General features: G+C 36.5%; 2 protein-coding genes across 2 annotated transcripts; both read left to right on the forward strand.

Annotated features, from left to right (window-relative positions):
• The first annotated feature begins 90 nt into the window (after positions 1-90).
• LOC116181884 (fringe glycosyltransferase-like) lies at positions 91-1,548 on the forward strand. Its single transcript, XM_031502324.1, has 5 exons — positions 91-208; positions 738-823; positions 1,006-1,168; positions 1,224-1,294; positions 1,345-1,548. Exons 2-5 carry the CDS (start codon positions 807-809, stop codon positions 1,445-1,447), a joined length of 354 nt encoding a protein of 117 aa, XP_031358184.1. The 5' UTR covers positions 91-208; positions 738-806; the 3' UTR covers positions 1,448-1,548.
• Positions 1,549-2,704: 1,156 nt separating this feature from the next.
• On the forward strand, positions 2,705-4,453 carry LOC116181885 (fringe glycosyltransferase-like). Its single transcript, XM_031502325.1, has 10 exons — positions 2,705-3,123; positions 3,169-3,336; positions 3,393-3,441; positions 3,493-3,595; positions 3,650-3,794; positions 3,844-3,929; positions 3,976-4,046; positions 4,094-4,188; positions 4,237-4,280; positions 4,340-4,453. The coding sequence occupies exons 1-10, from the start codon at positions 3,022-3,024 to the stop codon at positions 4,344-4,346; spliced, it is 870 nt and encodes a 289-aa protein (XP_031358185.1). The 5' UTR covers positions 2,705-3,021; the 3' UTR covers positions 4,347-4,453.
• The last annotated feature ends 11,430 nt before the right edge of the window (positions 4,454-15,883 follow it).

Below are 15,883 nucleotides of genomic sequence, written 5' to 3' on the forward strand. Positions count from 1 at the left end.
GACGGTATCTAAGAGCAGGTAAGAGCAAGTTTTGCAAAAAAACACCATCACAGAGAATTCTAGGTGGTTTTGTCATTTTGATGACGATAACTACGTTAACATTCCGAAATTGGTGGATGTATTGAATGGTTACGATCCCAATGGCGATTGGTATTTGGGAAAGCCTAGCATAAAGTATAAATATCCAGTGTACAACAAAAAAACCAAGGTAATAGGTCATTTTAAACTATTTTATCTTTGGTGCAAACTTCAAACAATTACATGTGTAACTAAAATCTTTTTTAATAGATTTAATAGATTGATATGTATTACATTTCTTAGTAAGAACGAGATAACTCACTAGGGAAACTTTGGGGGGGATTGGTAGAATAATTCATTCAACACTTTCTTTGCAATTTAATTACTTAGAATTTCCTAAGGAAAATTTGTAAAAAGGAATATGTGTTTGGAAAGAGAACGTCGTAAATTTTTTAAATCAATATATTCAAAACGTCGTAGCAATTTGGTGTGTGATTTGGCAAGCAAAATATTCAATTAACTATACAAATTTTAAGGACAAAGAAGTTCTGCATTAAGTAGAAAATAGTCATGCTAGCCGGGATAATTTAGGAAGTTTATAAAAAAGTTTGATTTTTGGTAAAGAATCCATATGATGTGCCATTAAGAGAGTTCAAAACCCTTAAATGAAATAGCGAAGCCTACTATATTCGTAACACCGTCTATTTCTTTATCTCCAGACAAAAACAAAGTTATGGTTTGGAACGGGAGGCGCAGGGATTTGTATTAGCAGACCTCTAGTTACGAAAATGAAGCCATTTACAATGTAAGTATGAAAGTCCTACTGGGGTAATCTTCTAAGCAGCAGTCACGCCACTGGGAACAAAAATCGTCCAGAAAGCTTTCTTCCCATTCGATTTTTTAAAGTGAGGTTTAATTGGAATCTGCATCCAGCACTGTTTGATAGCAACATGGTAGTAGTAATTTGATATATTTGGATTATTACAGTGGCGACCAATTTATGCGCACCTGCTACGCTGTGATCAATGGGGATGATGTAACAGTAGCCTATATAGCACACTTGCAGAACATATCGTTAACGGTTATAGATAAATTTCACTCCCACTTCGAAAAGTTTAAATCGTTCCCTAGAGAAACCATCGAGGATGAGGTACCTACCTAACTTGTTATTAAATATGAATTTTATCAAATATGTAAAATTACAGATCGTACTCAGTTATAAAGGCCCAAATATCCTGGATATTGAAGGGTTCGATCTAATAACCGACCCTACTAGGTTAGCTAATTTGTTTGGAGCTTTGGACTATGTAGTCAGTGATTTTTTAGGTTGATGTCTCTGCACTGCATCTTATTTCCGAATGCCGATCTCTGTTCCACGATGAAAAGGACATACCCTACAACAAGTAAAACGATTGAAGATTCCGTATAATATACAAATGTATGGCAATTAAAAATATTGTACGTAATCGGCGTCACCGAGGCGCATAAAAACGGAATACTCGAGAAAATTTGGTGTATAAATAACGCTTGGTTTATTTAAATGCTAAAGACTTGTTCATTATTCATTAAATTGACTACTGTTTAATTAAATACAGACATTAATGGTTTGTTTTGGGATAACGTAGTCCAACATAAGTACTATGTTATTGTCACAAGTTACAAGAAGTCGAGGAGGAGGGGTATAGTTGGTAGAAATTAATTCCTTCCATTGAGACCTTTCATTAGAGTACCATGAAAGATAAAACTAGTTCCACTCCCCCTCATCCTTCGCCCCGCACTTTGATAAGAGGAGGACAAAAAGAAGGGTAGTATTTCGTAGAAAACGGTTCCTTTCATTGAGACCTTTAATCAGAATACAATGAGAGATAAAATTAAGTTATAGTTTGTACAAACCAATTTATTTCGATGAGATCTTTCTTTAGAATATCATGAAGGGTATAACATGCGTTTACTTCCCCCCCCCCCTTTCTAAAGTTTAATTTGGCACCACTAAAGGCATGAATATGCAAAATCTGAGACCAATTGGTGGTCGTATGTAAAAGTTATGCACGTTTTACTTTCAAAACCAGCATCTCGCGAAATAATTCGGAGGGGGGAGGGGGACAGCGCAATTTGATGGCCGTCTGGCACACCTTCAATGCATAGGCATTGTTTAAATCCTTTATTAAATATAGGCTACCTACTGCAAAAAAATTCCAGGACTCTAGGACCATTCCCCTAGAAGTAGTTCGAAACGGTAGAAGTGGGTCCGGACAAAACGCAAATAATAGCACATTTTTTAAGAATTAAAAATGTGCTATTGTTTGTGTTTCGTCCGTCCGTCCGCCCGGATCCACTTCTGCCGTTTCGAAGTACTTCCAGGGGAATGGTCCTAGAGTCCTGGAATTTTTTGCAGTAGGTACCCAGACGATTTACCTAATTCACTGGAGGTGATCGCGGTTTTTGATAAAAGTTGAGTTTACAATACATTTGTCGCATCTTAATAATAAGTTCCGACCAACAATTAGTCCCCATTTTGATCAGCTACTTCCCTTCTATAAAATACCAACCCTTCCACCCCTTCATTACAAATGTGAAACAAGCGAGTTCATAATATGGACTGCCCATACAGTATAAGGTTTAGGCAAATTAGAAATTAGTGAGCATCTTGTTAATATTGTGTGTGTGGGGGGGAGGGAGGCATACCCTTTCAAATTGATTAATAACAGAAAATCAAAACACCACAGTCTCATCATTAAAGTGAATTTCTATTTTGGTGGTTAAATAAAATTTATGCTCTATTTATCACACTACTGTCTGTTTGTTATTCATATCACTCCAGATTTGCGTTGCTATGTTTTTAGATATAACAAAACAAATGGATCTATACCTTTATAAGGGAGATAACGCTATTTGATGACTGAGGGCGGGAACCTCGCTTTGCGTCAGTACAAATGAAAGCATTAGAGATAAAAAATCCAAAGACACCGCTATAGATATTCACCATAGAGATAAACGCGAAAAATGGGAAAAAGTCAGATTTTAGGCAATATGTTTAAACTACTTATAGTTATTGCAAGCTGTCTTGCACCGTTATACATATTGATTTCACATCCTAACTTGAAGGTAAAGTGAACTATATCTTGAAATGCTATGATACGTTGCTTTCAGCATGAAGGGAGAACCTTTCATTTTGATTTTAAGATAGGTAGCACGATCTCAAGGCCCAATCACATTACGTTAGATGATGTCTACATTGCAGTGAAAACATCGAGCAGTTTCCACCAGACAAGATTGCCGATGATTTTGCAAACGTGGTTCCCGTTAGCAAACGATCAGGTACCAAATCGTTAATGAACGATAATCGTTACGCATCGTGTTAACAATTATTTCAGATCTGGTTTTTCACTGACGCCGATGACCTCGTTCTCCAGATGATAACCGGTAAACTCAGTGAAAATCGATTTCACTTAATTTAATGTTGATTAATTTTAGACCGTCACATGATCAACACTTACTGTCCGCCCACGCACTTCCGAAGAGATTTGAGCTGTAAAATGGGAGTGGAAATCAATACGTTTATGACCACCAACAAAACGTACCCAAGTGGCATTCGTGTACCTGCATTTTAACCCATTGTTATTCGCCTTAGGTGGTTTTGCCATTTCGACGACGATAACTACGTCAACATCCCAAACTTGATCGAGATGCTCAAAGGGTACGATCCCGAAGCTGATTGGTATCTGGGGAGGAATAGTTATTCCACCCGATACAATGCAACAATAATAAAAAGAATGGTGGTAATAGTTTCATTTTGATACGGAGGAATAACAGCCAGTTTCACAGGAAACTGTTAATTTTTGGTTCGCAACCGGAGGTGCCGGAATTTGTATCAGCAGACCTTTGGGAGTGAAAATGCTTCCCTACATCAGGTGAAATTACTTTCATTAAACTTCTTTACAGTTTGAAACATTACAGTGGGGTGAAATTTTTGCATACCTCCGATAGTATATTAGAACCTGACGATGTTACTGTGGGTTTCATCATTGGTAAAGACCCATCTAATAAATTCACTACTCCCACCTTTTTCCTTCAGAGCACTTGCTAAACGTGTCCATGACGAGGATAGCAGAATTTCATTCGCACGAAGAGAAGCTGAACCTGGTTAAACGGGATACAATCAAGGAGCAGGTGAGTATGTAAGTGCTTATGGCACTGATTATTTTTTAAACATTTCAGGTTTCATTCGGGTACCAAAACAAAAATATTATCGAGATAGAGGGGTTCGATCTCAAAGTTGATCCCACCAGGTTTCTCTCACTACATTGTATTTTGTTTCCAGGCGTTGATTTTTGTTCAAAGATGGATTGGGGACCGGTTCAGAAATATGCAGATGAGAATACCACAATTTCCTAAATTTAAGCATACTGTCAACTTTTTTTAAATATATGTATAACTGTTTTTATTGTAGACGGAGATACGTATTTCTGTAACCTAACCTAACTATCACACTAACCTAACCTCACTAATAACTAAACCTTGAATCACGTCGTGCGAGAACAACCATTCCCTTTAGTGGTGTGGTTGAAGGAGGTGGTTGGCAACCTCCCACAGGCTACACACTATAAAGGTAGTGCAGGGAAAGACTGCTTTCCTAGGCTCCTCAAGGTTGCCATCTGGGTGGAAATCTGACGATCTGGTGGCGGTTAAACGGCGCTTACAGGTACACTACCATTTAACACGGGGAGAACGCAGAGTACCTACGGGTGTCGTCGCTTTTCAAAAATGTACCTTAAGAGCCACAGCAATAGACTCCATCCATTTTCTATATCCATTAATTTTTTAATGGTACTATGCAGAGCTGGGCAGAATACTTTCAAAAAGTATTTGAATACTAAATACTTTTACATCCAGCGCAAGCGAATACTAGATACAGATACATTGAAAAGTATTCAAATACTTAAAAAAATAAGTATTCACATACTTTAGAATGTATTCGAATACTTTCAAAGGTATTCGAATACTATAAAAAGTATTCAAATACTTGTCACTCAAATATATTAAAAATTTAAAATAGTATACTAGATAAAAGGCTTAATACTACTTAAAAAATCAAGTTATACTTTGTATGGGGTTAGCTTTTTTTATATTTCTATTGTTATATACAAATTTAAGGGGAGTAAAAGCATATCGTTATTATTATATAGGAGGTACCTACCAGGACCTTTCTTATACCAGTTATATCCTTAAGAATACGTGTACCAGTTTTCAAAGCGTCGTGCACATGATACGTACGTCTTTCTGAAATTAATCCTAGCGATTTTGGAACAGATCCATTTTTGACCATCCGTTTGTCCGTGTGCATGATAACTTGTTTAGAAACGTGCGATCGCTTTGAAAATTGGTACACAATGGTCTTAAGGATATATGAAAGGTCCCTATTGTTTTTAAGTTACGTGGACTATCGAGTTCGGTATTCAGATGTATCAGATTTTTATATTTGATTTTGTGACAATGGGAACTTTCCCTAAACATTTCTAAATCGTTCTCAAATATTTGAATAACTTAAAAGTACTGCCTTTTTTTGAGGCCGGAAAAAAAATTGTCTGAGATCGAGATCGATCGAGAGTCCATAATTTCAAACAGTTTGAAGATTGGGCTACTAGATCAAAAGTTACAGCCCTTTGAATTTTTTTTCGAAATTTGTTTTTTGTCCATAACTTTTGATTGAGAAGTCTGATCGAAAAAGTACGAATTGTTTTGGATTCTACGCACCAAAATTAATAAGAAAAAGTGTTTCCCCGAGAAATTTTGGTGCAGTCGATTTTTGGTAAAAAAGGAAGGTTATACACTGCCTTTTTTTGAGCCCCGAAAAAAAAATTGTCTCAGATCGACCCGGAAAAAAATTTTGTTATAGAATGTGGCCTGTAGAATCCATAATTTCAAACAGTTCCAAGATTGGGCTACTAGTTCAAAAGTTACAGCCCTTTGAATTTTCTTTCGAAATTGGTCTATAACTTTTGATTGAGAAGTCTGATCGAAAAAGTGCGAATTGTTTTGGATTCTACGCACCAAAATTAATAAGAAAAAGTGTTTTTATTATACTACATTAAAATCACCTTATTTACACCTGTATTAGAAATAATGGTATCCGGCCTTTTCCAAGCTAGCGGATGGAAAAACTTTTACTCACAATCGGTTAGTATTATCTGAATTCCTAACCTTCATAGCGGTTGCGAAGCGACTCATTACTCACCTTAGCCGGGAAAGTAACTTTCCCGGCTAGCTGTCACTTTCCCGGCTAGCTGTCACTTTCCCGGCTAGCATCTGTCACTTTCCTTACCTGCAAATGCTATTCATATTATCCTTATATGAAACTTATACTAATAGTGACACCGCCAATGTAACCATTAATGTTTACAACAATAGCAAATTACGAAGAAGAACGAAACTATTTGCTATTGTTGTAAACATTAATTGTTACATTGGCGGTGTCACTATTATTGACAGTTAAAGTAACACCTTGTTGAATTATATACTTTACCTTAAATGATCGATTGTGAGTAAAATAGTATACAAACCTCGCTGGTCAGTGGTTCATAACCAACGCCTCGCGCTTATACCTTAAGCCCTCGGGGTAGGTAATGAACCACCTCCCAGCTCGGTATGTAATCTACTATTCCCGGTCCCATTGATTCTTTCCGTGCGCTGAATATAAATACCCAAAATATTGCTTTAAAATACAAATTTACAGGGAAGTAAACTAATTTTCAGAAAATCTATATACGTTGTAATGTTTCATATGTAAGTATTTTGCGTTTTAATTCGTAGATGTTTGAATTATTAGATAAACTTCTTTGAGAATTTGTGACATTTTTTGACGTTTCGTCAACCTTATCTGAAATAAACTAATTAAACAAATCTCCTTTGAAATGATTTGAGAGTAACCATGAAAACGCACTTTCTATAGGTATAACTGTTACAAAATAAAAATGTTAGCGAGTTTGTTGTTTTTTATGTTATCGATTTAAAAGAAGTATAATAAAAAGTATCGTTCATTACACGTCCAGAAATGCTTTTTCCGTGCTTGCATGACTTTGCCACGCGCACGGAAAAAGCCTGCTTTCCGGACTCCTAATGATACTATTTCCCGAGAAATTTTGGAGTAGTCGATTTTTGGTAAAAAAAAGGAAGGTTAAGTATTCAAATACTATGCGAAGTATTCGAATACTAAATATTTGTGAAAGTATTTGAGTTACAAAAACAAATACTGCTTCCATAAAAGTATCTAATTATTTACAAAGTATTTGAATACTAAAAAGTATTTACAAAATCGAATACTGCCCAGCTCTGGTAATATGCAATTCAATTCTCCAATGTAAAATAAAGAGAAATTTGATTGATTAATAACATTAAAATTGCACAACTCTGTAAACCTTATCAGGAGTAGGTAGTGTAGGTGAAAGTCGGAAATTTAAAAATTAATTAAGGCCAATAAAATCGCAAACCACATCAAATACATATTTAAGGATTAATAGCATTTACTGGACTATATTCTAAATATAGGATAAAAACCATCACATTCAGGAAGAAAATTTCAAAAATCGACAATAATGGAAAAACAAAAGTGCGAATGTTCTGACCAATTAAAAAATCATCTTTACTTGAATTGGATCAAAACTGGATTGAACTCTACAATTTTGACAGTCGTGTTTCCAAAACCCACCCCTTCTTTACGGCGATCGTAAACAGTATCTTTCATTTAAAAAACGAAGAAAAGGTCAATAAATTGTGTAATGAAAAGATTTGACCTTGTTTTCGGTACAATGCACTAATTGCGAAACGATATGCTAATGGTGACCACCTGCTCTAAGAGTGCCGAATTTCGGAAATCGCAGGTACCATCTTCCATCTCGAGATGAGCACAACAGGTAAAAAGAATAATAGAGAAAATAATGAATAGGTATAGCTATAGGCAAAATTGTCGAGGGAGACCTTTTTTTTTTCCTCGTTTAAGCGTGCACGTGAAGTTTAGAGAGTGCAGGGGGAGCCCCCGTTCGAGCAACATAAGCGTGCGAGTGAGAGGCGCATACAAACAGGTCGTACCAGCAGCTTCTTGTTATTTACATTTTCTGTTTAGTATGTATGGAGTGTTCGAAATGTGCGGTACAAAGATCGCGTCTTCTACCGTATGTTTTTATTTATAGTATGAACATGTGTTTGCGCGTCAATTTTTAAAAATTTTTGTGCGCCCGTCCCCCGTAAGTTCAATATGCACGGAAGGCGAGTTTTTCAGACATTTTTTGTGGCGCTACTTGTTGCTTACTGCACGTTGTTACTTTACCAATCGTTCTTGCGCGGGGGATTTAATGAGCAGGTAAATAAATACCTAATTAGAGATAATTCGTTTGGCGGAAATTGTACTTTGATATTGGGCACGTTATCTGAGGAAGTATTGTTGCTATATAAATAGTTCACTTAGGTACCTACACGCGTTCTTTGATTGCTTTTTAATAATTAATTAAATTCTTTTGGGGGGAGGGGGGCCAGAAATATTTCAAGTTTTATTTTTATTGGTTCCCGCCAGAAAAAATATTGGTATTTTGTGAGGTCAATAATTAAAAGTTGCAAAGTTCTTCCAGGCGATGAGAAAAATGTCAAAGAAAAGTAAGAGTTTTATTAGCCAATTTTTCGCAAGATTTTTGGTCTTTTGGACGTTGTCATTCGTAAAGTGAGTTTATTACAAATTCGGAAATTATATGCTCTTGAACGAATGTCTTTACAATAAATATTATTGAAATTGGTGTTTTCTCCACAACTGAACTAGTGGTATTTAAAGGAACTGACCACCCCCATTTTCTTGTCTGAGTAGTGAGTGCCAGAGTGACAGAAGTCTCTCATCTCTGTGGAAGACGATCATTTCAAAAGTATTTGAATCACAATTCATCCAACGTATGTCAAACAATTAAGCTAGTACCTAGTAACCCGCACTTAACACCCTAAGTACTATTCCAATGACCAGGACGTATTTTCCCTCAGATTTCCCTATCTACACCTGTTCCTGGTTATAATTCGGATATTGTAAGCATTACAATCTTTTTTTCGCAAAAAATAGTAGCATGAAAATTAGTGTTTTTATTCAATGATAGAAGTTCCAATTCTTATTGAGGGTTAAATTTGTTGTTTTATTTTTTGAAAATTACATTAATTTCCGCATATTCGAATAGTATGTAACACTAAAAACCAGGAATTAGAGTTGCATTAATTTAAAGTCATTTAAAATAAATCGTCTTCATTATTTCGGATTGCATAGGAATGTATATCGGCTTAGTTTATACGTTTAAGGATTGTCCTCTATTTTTATTGCCTTTCGAAATCAATTATTAAATTTGGGACATTCTGATGGTATGAAGATTTGATTTATAGTAAATGTTTAAACCCCTGAATGTTAAACAACCCAATAGGTTGACTGTCAAGTAAGTACAAACAAAATTACTTAAATACATACTTTAGTGGTGTATTGAATAATTTTTATTTTGCACTCTAAATCTGGTAAGCTATAAATAAATATACAGGTGTCCGAAAGTACTGGAAATTGTCGTAGTATATCTTTTATCAAAAAGTTAAATGTTTTTAACACGTGGAATTTTTTATTTTTTTAATACAAAAGCGCAACAGATAAAGCTGCGAGCGGTAGTATGTTCAAAAAGTTGGGCGGACATCCATTTGTGAGTGAAATACGCTTATAATAAATGGCCTCATTTATCTGAAAGGCAGCCGTTGAATTTTTAATTTATGCTTGAGATATAAAAAAGGAGGATAAAGCTTTCTACTTGATTTCAATATCTAAGATGAGCACCAAAACGGTCATGGCGTGAAATGAGAAGCACTCTTGAACGTTGTTGAAATAGTTTTTTTGGATGTTTTCTTAAAATTTTTCCGAAAGGCGAGAGTACTAATAGTGTCACATTTTCAAGAAAGGGAGATAAAGACAGTCAAATAAGAAAAAGATTATACTTGTCATCTTATAAAAAATTATTCTGTTACGCTGTAACCACGCGGCGATGCAATACTTTTTTTTTGGTAGCCTCGTGTAACAAATGCAAACGTGGTACAACTAATTGGAAGGATTGGGGTTCGTTGTTGGAATGGAGGCCAGAGGATGGCAATCTCGAGGCAAGGTATTCACAGTGGACAGTAGCAATAATAAAACAATTCTGTGATGTCAGAAATTGAGCAGGGACAATGGAAAGCGCTTTCTACTGGCCACCTCAATGAATTGAGTATAATCTTGCAAATTTTAAACACTGATCGGTACACAATAATGTAGTTAGTGATAACAATTTTGACAATTAACAATATGAGATGATGCGTGTAAGTGATAAGTGAATGGTAGGTGAAAGACGAGGTGAAAGACTTATCTTTCTGACGAGGGCTCCCTTTAGAACTATGTTCGTTACTCCGCAAGGGGTGGATTTCTTATGGTTCGACTCCGTGACTCAAGAACTAAAATTACAGTAATTGCGCATTGATTATTAAATGAGTAAGCATACTCACGTCCATATGTGGACTTCCTGATATTTAATTTTGTGCAGATTATGCACTTATAAATTACTCAAATGAGTTGGTAATAACGGCTTCTATTAATTGTATTAGGTAAATAAAATGACCAACGGGTATCGAACTCGTTGCTGAAATACAAATAAGTGCAGAGTTATTATATTTGATGAGTTGAAACTTACATTTTCCAATTAAACAAATCCCAAAACGGCAAATAATCTTAGAAAATTATAAAACTCAAGAATTTAGCCTTGCATACATTTATACGCTTTAATAGCTCGAGCGTCAATGTCATCGTCCGCATTTATTCGTATTGATAAACGCACATAGATATTTATTGAATATGATAAGCGCCTAAAAGTTATATACAGGGTGGCCATTATCCTGTTACACTGCCCCCTTCTTAAACTTTAAATTCCTCCGAAATTTAAAAGGACATAATACATAAAGATCAGATTTTTCCCAAGCACCTTTTAAACGTAATAACTGTAATAGCTAGCCAATTAACTATATTTAATTTCCTAAACCTACTAACTTATATCTAACCCATCCTAACACTAAACTTAAACTAAAGGTCAACTAGCAATCAATTTAGTTCACATTATTATATAAATATTTTCGAATCGGATCGAATCTGTCTCGTAGCCCAAAAAGTGACACAATTCAGGTATATCCAGAAATCTGACATGAGAAACCCTAAAGCATCCTAGAGCTTAATACAACGGTTTTGGTATACATACGCGCCTAATGTGCGCAAAATTATATGTCTATTGATGCTCTTCAACGGTGTGAGCAGTCCAACAAAATTGCAAAAAGGCAAAAGCACTACATCATCAACTAGGTTTAATGATTAAATTAATTTTGAAGTAAAATCCTCATGTTGACCAACTTAAACCTAACTAAATCTAAATTACTAACCTAAATTGGCGCTATTATTAGGCTGAAATTGGTTTGAGATCTTTAATATGCCAAAGTCCGACATCTTTGCCATGCTCATTAATTAATCGGTACGTAAGTGGGCCAGTAACCTCCTTCACTTTGCATTTAATGTATTTTGGTGCAAGTTTTTGGCTATAGTGCTTAGTGGCATCCGAAATAGCGTAATTTTTCTTCCACACTACGTCTCCAGTTTTAAAACTAAGGGGTCTTTTTCTCAAGTTATAATGTTTAGAATATTTGCGGTACGCTACAGAAAGTTTATTTACAATATTTTGATGTAACGCGGATAACTTATTGATATTGTCGACTAATCGTTCGCGGTTACCAATAGACAGTTCTTCCTCTCTTAAATTTTTTAATTTACCATAATAATCTCCCGAAACAGGTACTGATCTACCAAAATTTAAGAAAGATGGAGTGAAGCCGGTAACATCATGTACGGAGTTGCGAATTGCATGCGCTACTTTATAAATATGCAAATCCCAGTCCCTATGATTTTCTTTCACGTAAGAGCGAATGGCCGTCCCAATGACTCGATTAACGCGTTCCACATAATTAACCTGAGGATGGTACGACGCGTTATACCAAGACTGTTGGACTTTATAATTTTGTAAGAAAGATTTGAAATCTTTACTGATAAATTGCGGCCCGTTGTCCATCATACAAATTTGAGGCACCCCATAGATTAGAAAAACTTCATTTTCTAGGAAGTTGATAATAGATTTAGCGGTAGTTGTGCGAAGTGTTTTAACAACTACAAATTTTGTAAGCCAATCACATACAACTATTAATGAGGTATTACCCCTGGGTGATCTAGGAAATGGTCCCATTAAATCTATTGAAAGGCATTGAAAAGGAAAGTCGACTTTTTTCTCTTTGCCCATCAACCCTGGACGTAACTGATTTGAGGATTTACTTGCAGCGCAAATATCACACCTCCTCACATATTGCTTTGTGTCTGCCTTCATCTTGGGCCAATAATATTCCTCACACAGTTTATGGTATGTTTTCGTTACCCCAAAATGGCCCGAAGTCGGTTCATCATGGCATAAACGAAGGATTTCACCCCTAGCACATTTTGGAACAACACGACGCCATTCTATTAAATTTGATAAAATGTTATGTTTGATGGGAACATATTTAAACAATAAGCCGTCTTCCACCTTCCAATCGGGAAAATTTTGAGGATGTTCAGTAACCTTAATGAGCATTTTGCGGTACCATGGATCAAATTCATTTTCGGTAACCTGAATAGCATTGACTTCAAGTGGAGCCCTTGACAAAGCATCAGGTACGACGTTGCATTTTCCTTTCCTGTGCTTGATAGTGAACGAAAATTGGGAAAGTTTAATACTCCAACGAGCAAGACGACCTGCAGGTTCTTTAATATTGTGCAACCAAATTAAGGCATGGTGGTCGGTATACACTGTGAAATGCGTGCCTTCTATATATGCGCGAAACTTTTCAATTGCAAAGATCACTGCCAATAGTTCGCGTTCCGTAACAGTGTAATTCCTTTCAGCTTTATTTAACGTACGAGAGGCATATGCAATAACCGTTTCCTCGTCATTATCTCCCTGAGTCAAAACACACCCCAACCCAAAATCAGACGCGTCGCATTGCAAACTAAACGGTTTCGAGAAGTCTGGGCTACTTAAAATTGGCGTGGATGTTAATAGAGACTTTATTCGTGCAAATGACTCTTCTGCTTCTCGTGTCCATGAAACGACTTGTTTCTTTGTTTTACCTTTAATAAGGTTAGATAGTGGAGCTATAACCGTTGAAAAATTATACACAAATCTTCTATACCAAGAGCACATGCCGATGAATCGCTTAATATCGGTCACAGTCTTTGGCTTTGGATAGAGGGAAATGGCTTCAACTTTTTGCGGGTCAGTATGCAGCCCATCTTTATCTACCACGTACCCCAGATATGAGAGGCGAGACTTGCAAAAATCGCATTTTTCTATGTTGACAGTAAGATTTGCCTCCTTCAGTCGACGATAAACTTCCTTTAATATAGTTATGTGTTCGTCAAAAGTTTGGGATACAACTATGATATCATCGAGATATACAAACAAATTTTCCCCCAATAAATTACCAAAAATGTAATCCATTAAACGCTGTTGCGTCGCTGGAGCGTTTGCAATACCGAACGGCATAACCGTATATTCAAACAGACCTCTTTTAGGAACAGTAAATGCTGTTTTTTCGCAAGATTCGGGATGTAACGGAATTTGATAGAACGCCTGCCGAAGATCGATGGAAGTTAAGTAATGTGCATCGCGTAACTTATCAAGAATAGTAGTCAGATAAGGGAGAGGGTATGCGTCTTTTTTTGTTACAGAATTTAGCTTTCGGCCGTCGAAACACAATCGGTAGCTATTATCCTTTTTTTTAACCAAAACCATAGGCGAGTTCCACGGAGACGAAGACTTCCTAACAATACCCGCCTCTAACATACGATCGAGGGCGTCATTAGCATGTGATTGCATTGCTGGCGATAAGGGATAGTATCTTTGTTTAATGGGATCCGCGGTACCTGTGTCGATCTTATGCATCACCTTATTTGTTCGTCCTAACTGCTCGCCTGAAATTCCCTTAAATAAAGCAACAATATTGGACAACGCAATCCGCTGTTGAGGATTAAGATCGTCTGCTCCTTTGATAGCTGTAGATGAATTTACGCTACACACTGTAAAACTATCTGTAGAAAAATTTGTCGAAATTTTAAAAGCGTAGCAAAAATCTATACCCAGTATGAGGTTTGTTTCGATGCTATTAGAAGCAATTACTCTTAAAACCTTTGTGATGCCGTCCACTGTAATTGGTAAGTCTACAGTACCTAAAACGTTTTGATTTTTCCCGTCTGCAGTTTTTAAAGTTTCCATTCGGCTGTTGGATGTTAGTTTTAAGTGATACACGTCAATCAAATACAATCCAAATTTACCTAAAATAGTATTATTAGCTCCAGAATCAAAAAGGGAATGAACCGTAGTATTAAAAACTTGTACGGTGACATAGGGTCGCTTGTCGCTATCTTTGTGATGAAACATTGAAAATAAAGCAGATGACTGACATTTATAAAAATCTTTCACAGTATTCTTCCATTCACTCCATCGAATACGCTCAGTCTCTAAATCATTTGCGGTGGGGGTGAAGCGACTGATGAACTCTCCCCCGCATCGGCGTTTTTTGGATTGCACCTCGGACATCTGGCAAAATAAACATTCTCGTATCCACATACAAAGCAGAATACGTTACGGTCAGCTGACATGCAGGTACGAAATGAATGGCCTTCTAGTTTACAATTCCAGCAAACAAGATTTCTATTGCGGTAATCAAATCGTTTAGTTTTTGATTTTGGAGTACTTCCCTTAGCTGGAGATGACATGGAAATCGAACTAACGACACCTGATGATACTTTCCGCCCTGCAGAAGAATGCGGTTTGTACATTAGGTCGGGTTCTAGTTGTAGGGGTGCACAGTTATTTGGATTACGATACTTTGCATTCTGAAGTCTAGTGTCTTCAAGGCGTTTACATAAAGTAATTAATTCGTTAAAACATGTTACATTTGTGAGCGCTAATTGAGTAGCATAATACGGCTGCAAATTACGAAGAACTTGTTTAAGTTGTTTTGCTTCGGATGGGTATTCCTGTAACCGACTAAACAAATTTCGCATTGATGCAATAAAAATACTAGGACGTTCATCCGATCCTTGTTTCCGACGTTTAATTTCCTCCCACAATTCATCATCGAAATCAGTTGGCAAAAAGTCAAATCTAAGTTTTTCAACTAGCTGATCCCAATTATTGATCGTATTTCGTATCGATCGGAACCACACTAACCCTTGAGAAGAAAACAAATCCACCGCAGAGTCAAAAAGTTGCGTTGAGGAAATATTACGAGCAACTCTAAGTTCCTCTACCCTCTGTAAAAATGAATTTACACCCATATACGAGGTATCTCCCGTAAATTTAATGTCCCATTTGCAAACAGGGATAGATTTTACCTGATCACGATTATTATTAATTGGTAAGGTTCGCGAATAGTGGAGAGCTTCTAACGCTTGTCGCAAATCTTGCAGATTTGTGGCATCATTATCTGAATGTGGCTGCGTAGCAGGACCAGTGCTAGCATTTGGTATTGGCGGAAGGTGATTACAAGCAAAATTTGCAGAGGTTGGAAATGATACGCGATTTGAAATGACTGCCGTTGAATTTGCGTTAGGTTCCTGATTGTCGACAATATTTGGTTGGTACCTAGAACTAATTGGTGCATCGGCAGCGCTACATTCATCATCAGAAGATTCATCGTTTTCATAAAGTTGCCCTAATTCATCAATTAATTCAATACACCTAGCAAGTGTCTGGGAATGTATCGC

The sequence above is a fragment of the Photinus pyralis genome, unplaced genomic scaffold (assembly GCF_008802855.1).
Source record: "Photinus pyralis isolate 1611_PpyrPB1 unplaced genomic scaffold, Ppyr1.3 Ppyr1.4_unclustered_Scaffold2640, whole genome shotgun sequence".
In the NCBI taxonomy this organism is placed as follows: Eukaryota; Metazoa; Arthropoda; class Insecta; order Coleoptera; family Lampyridae; genus Photinus; species Photinus pyralis.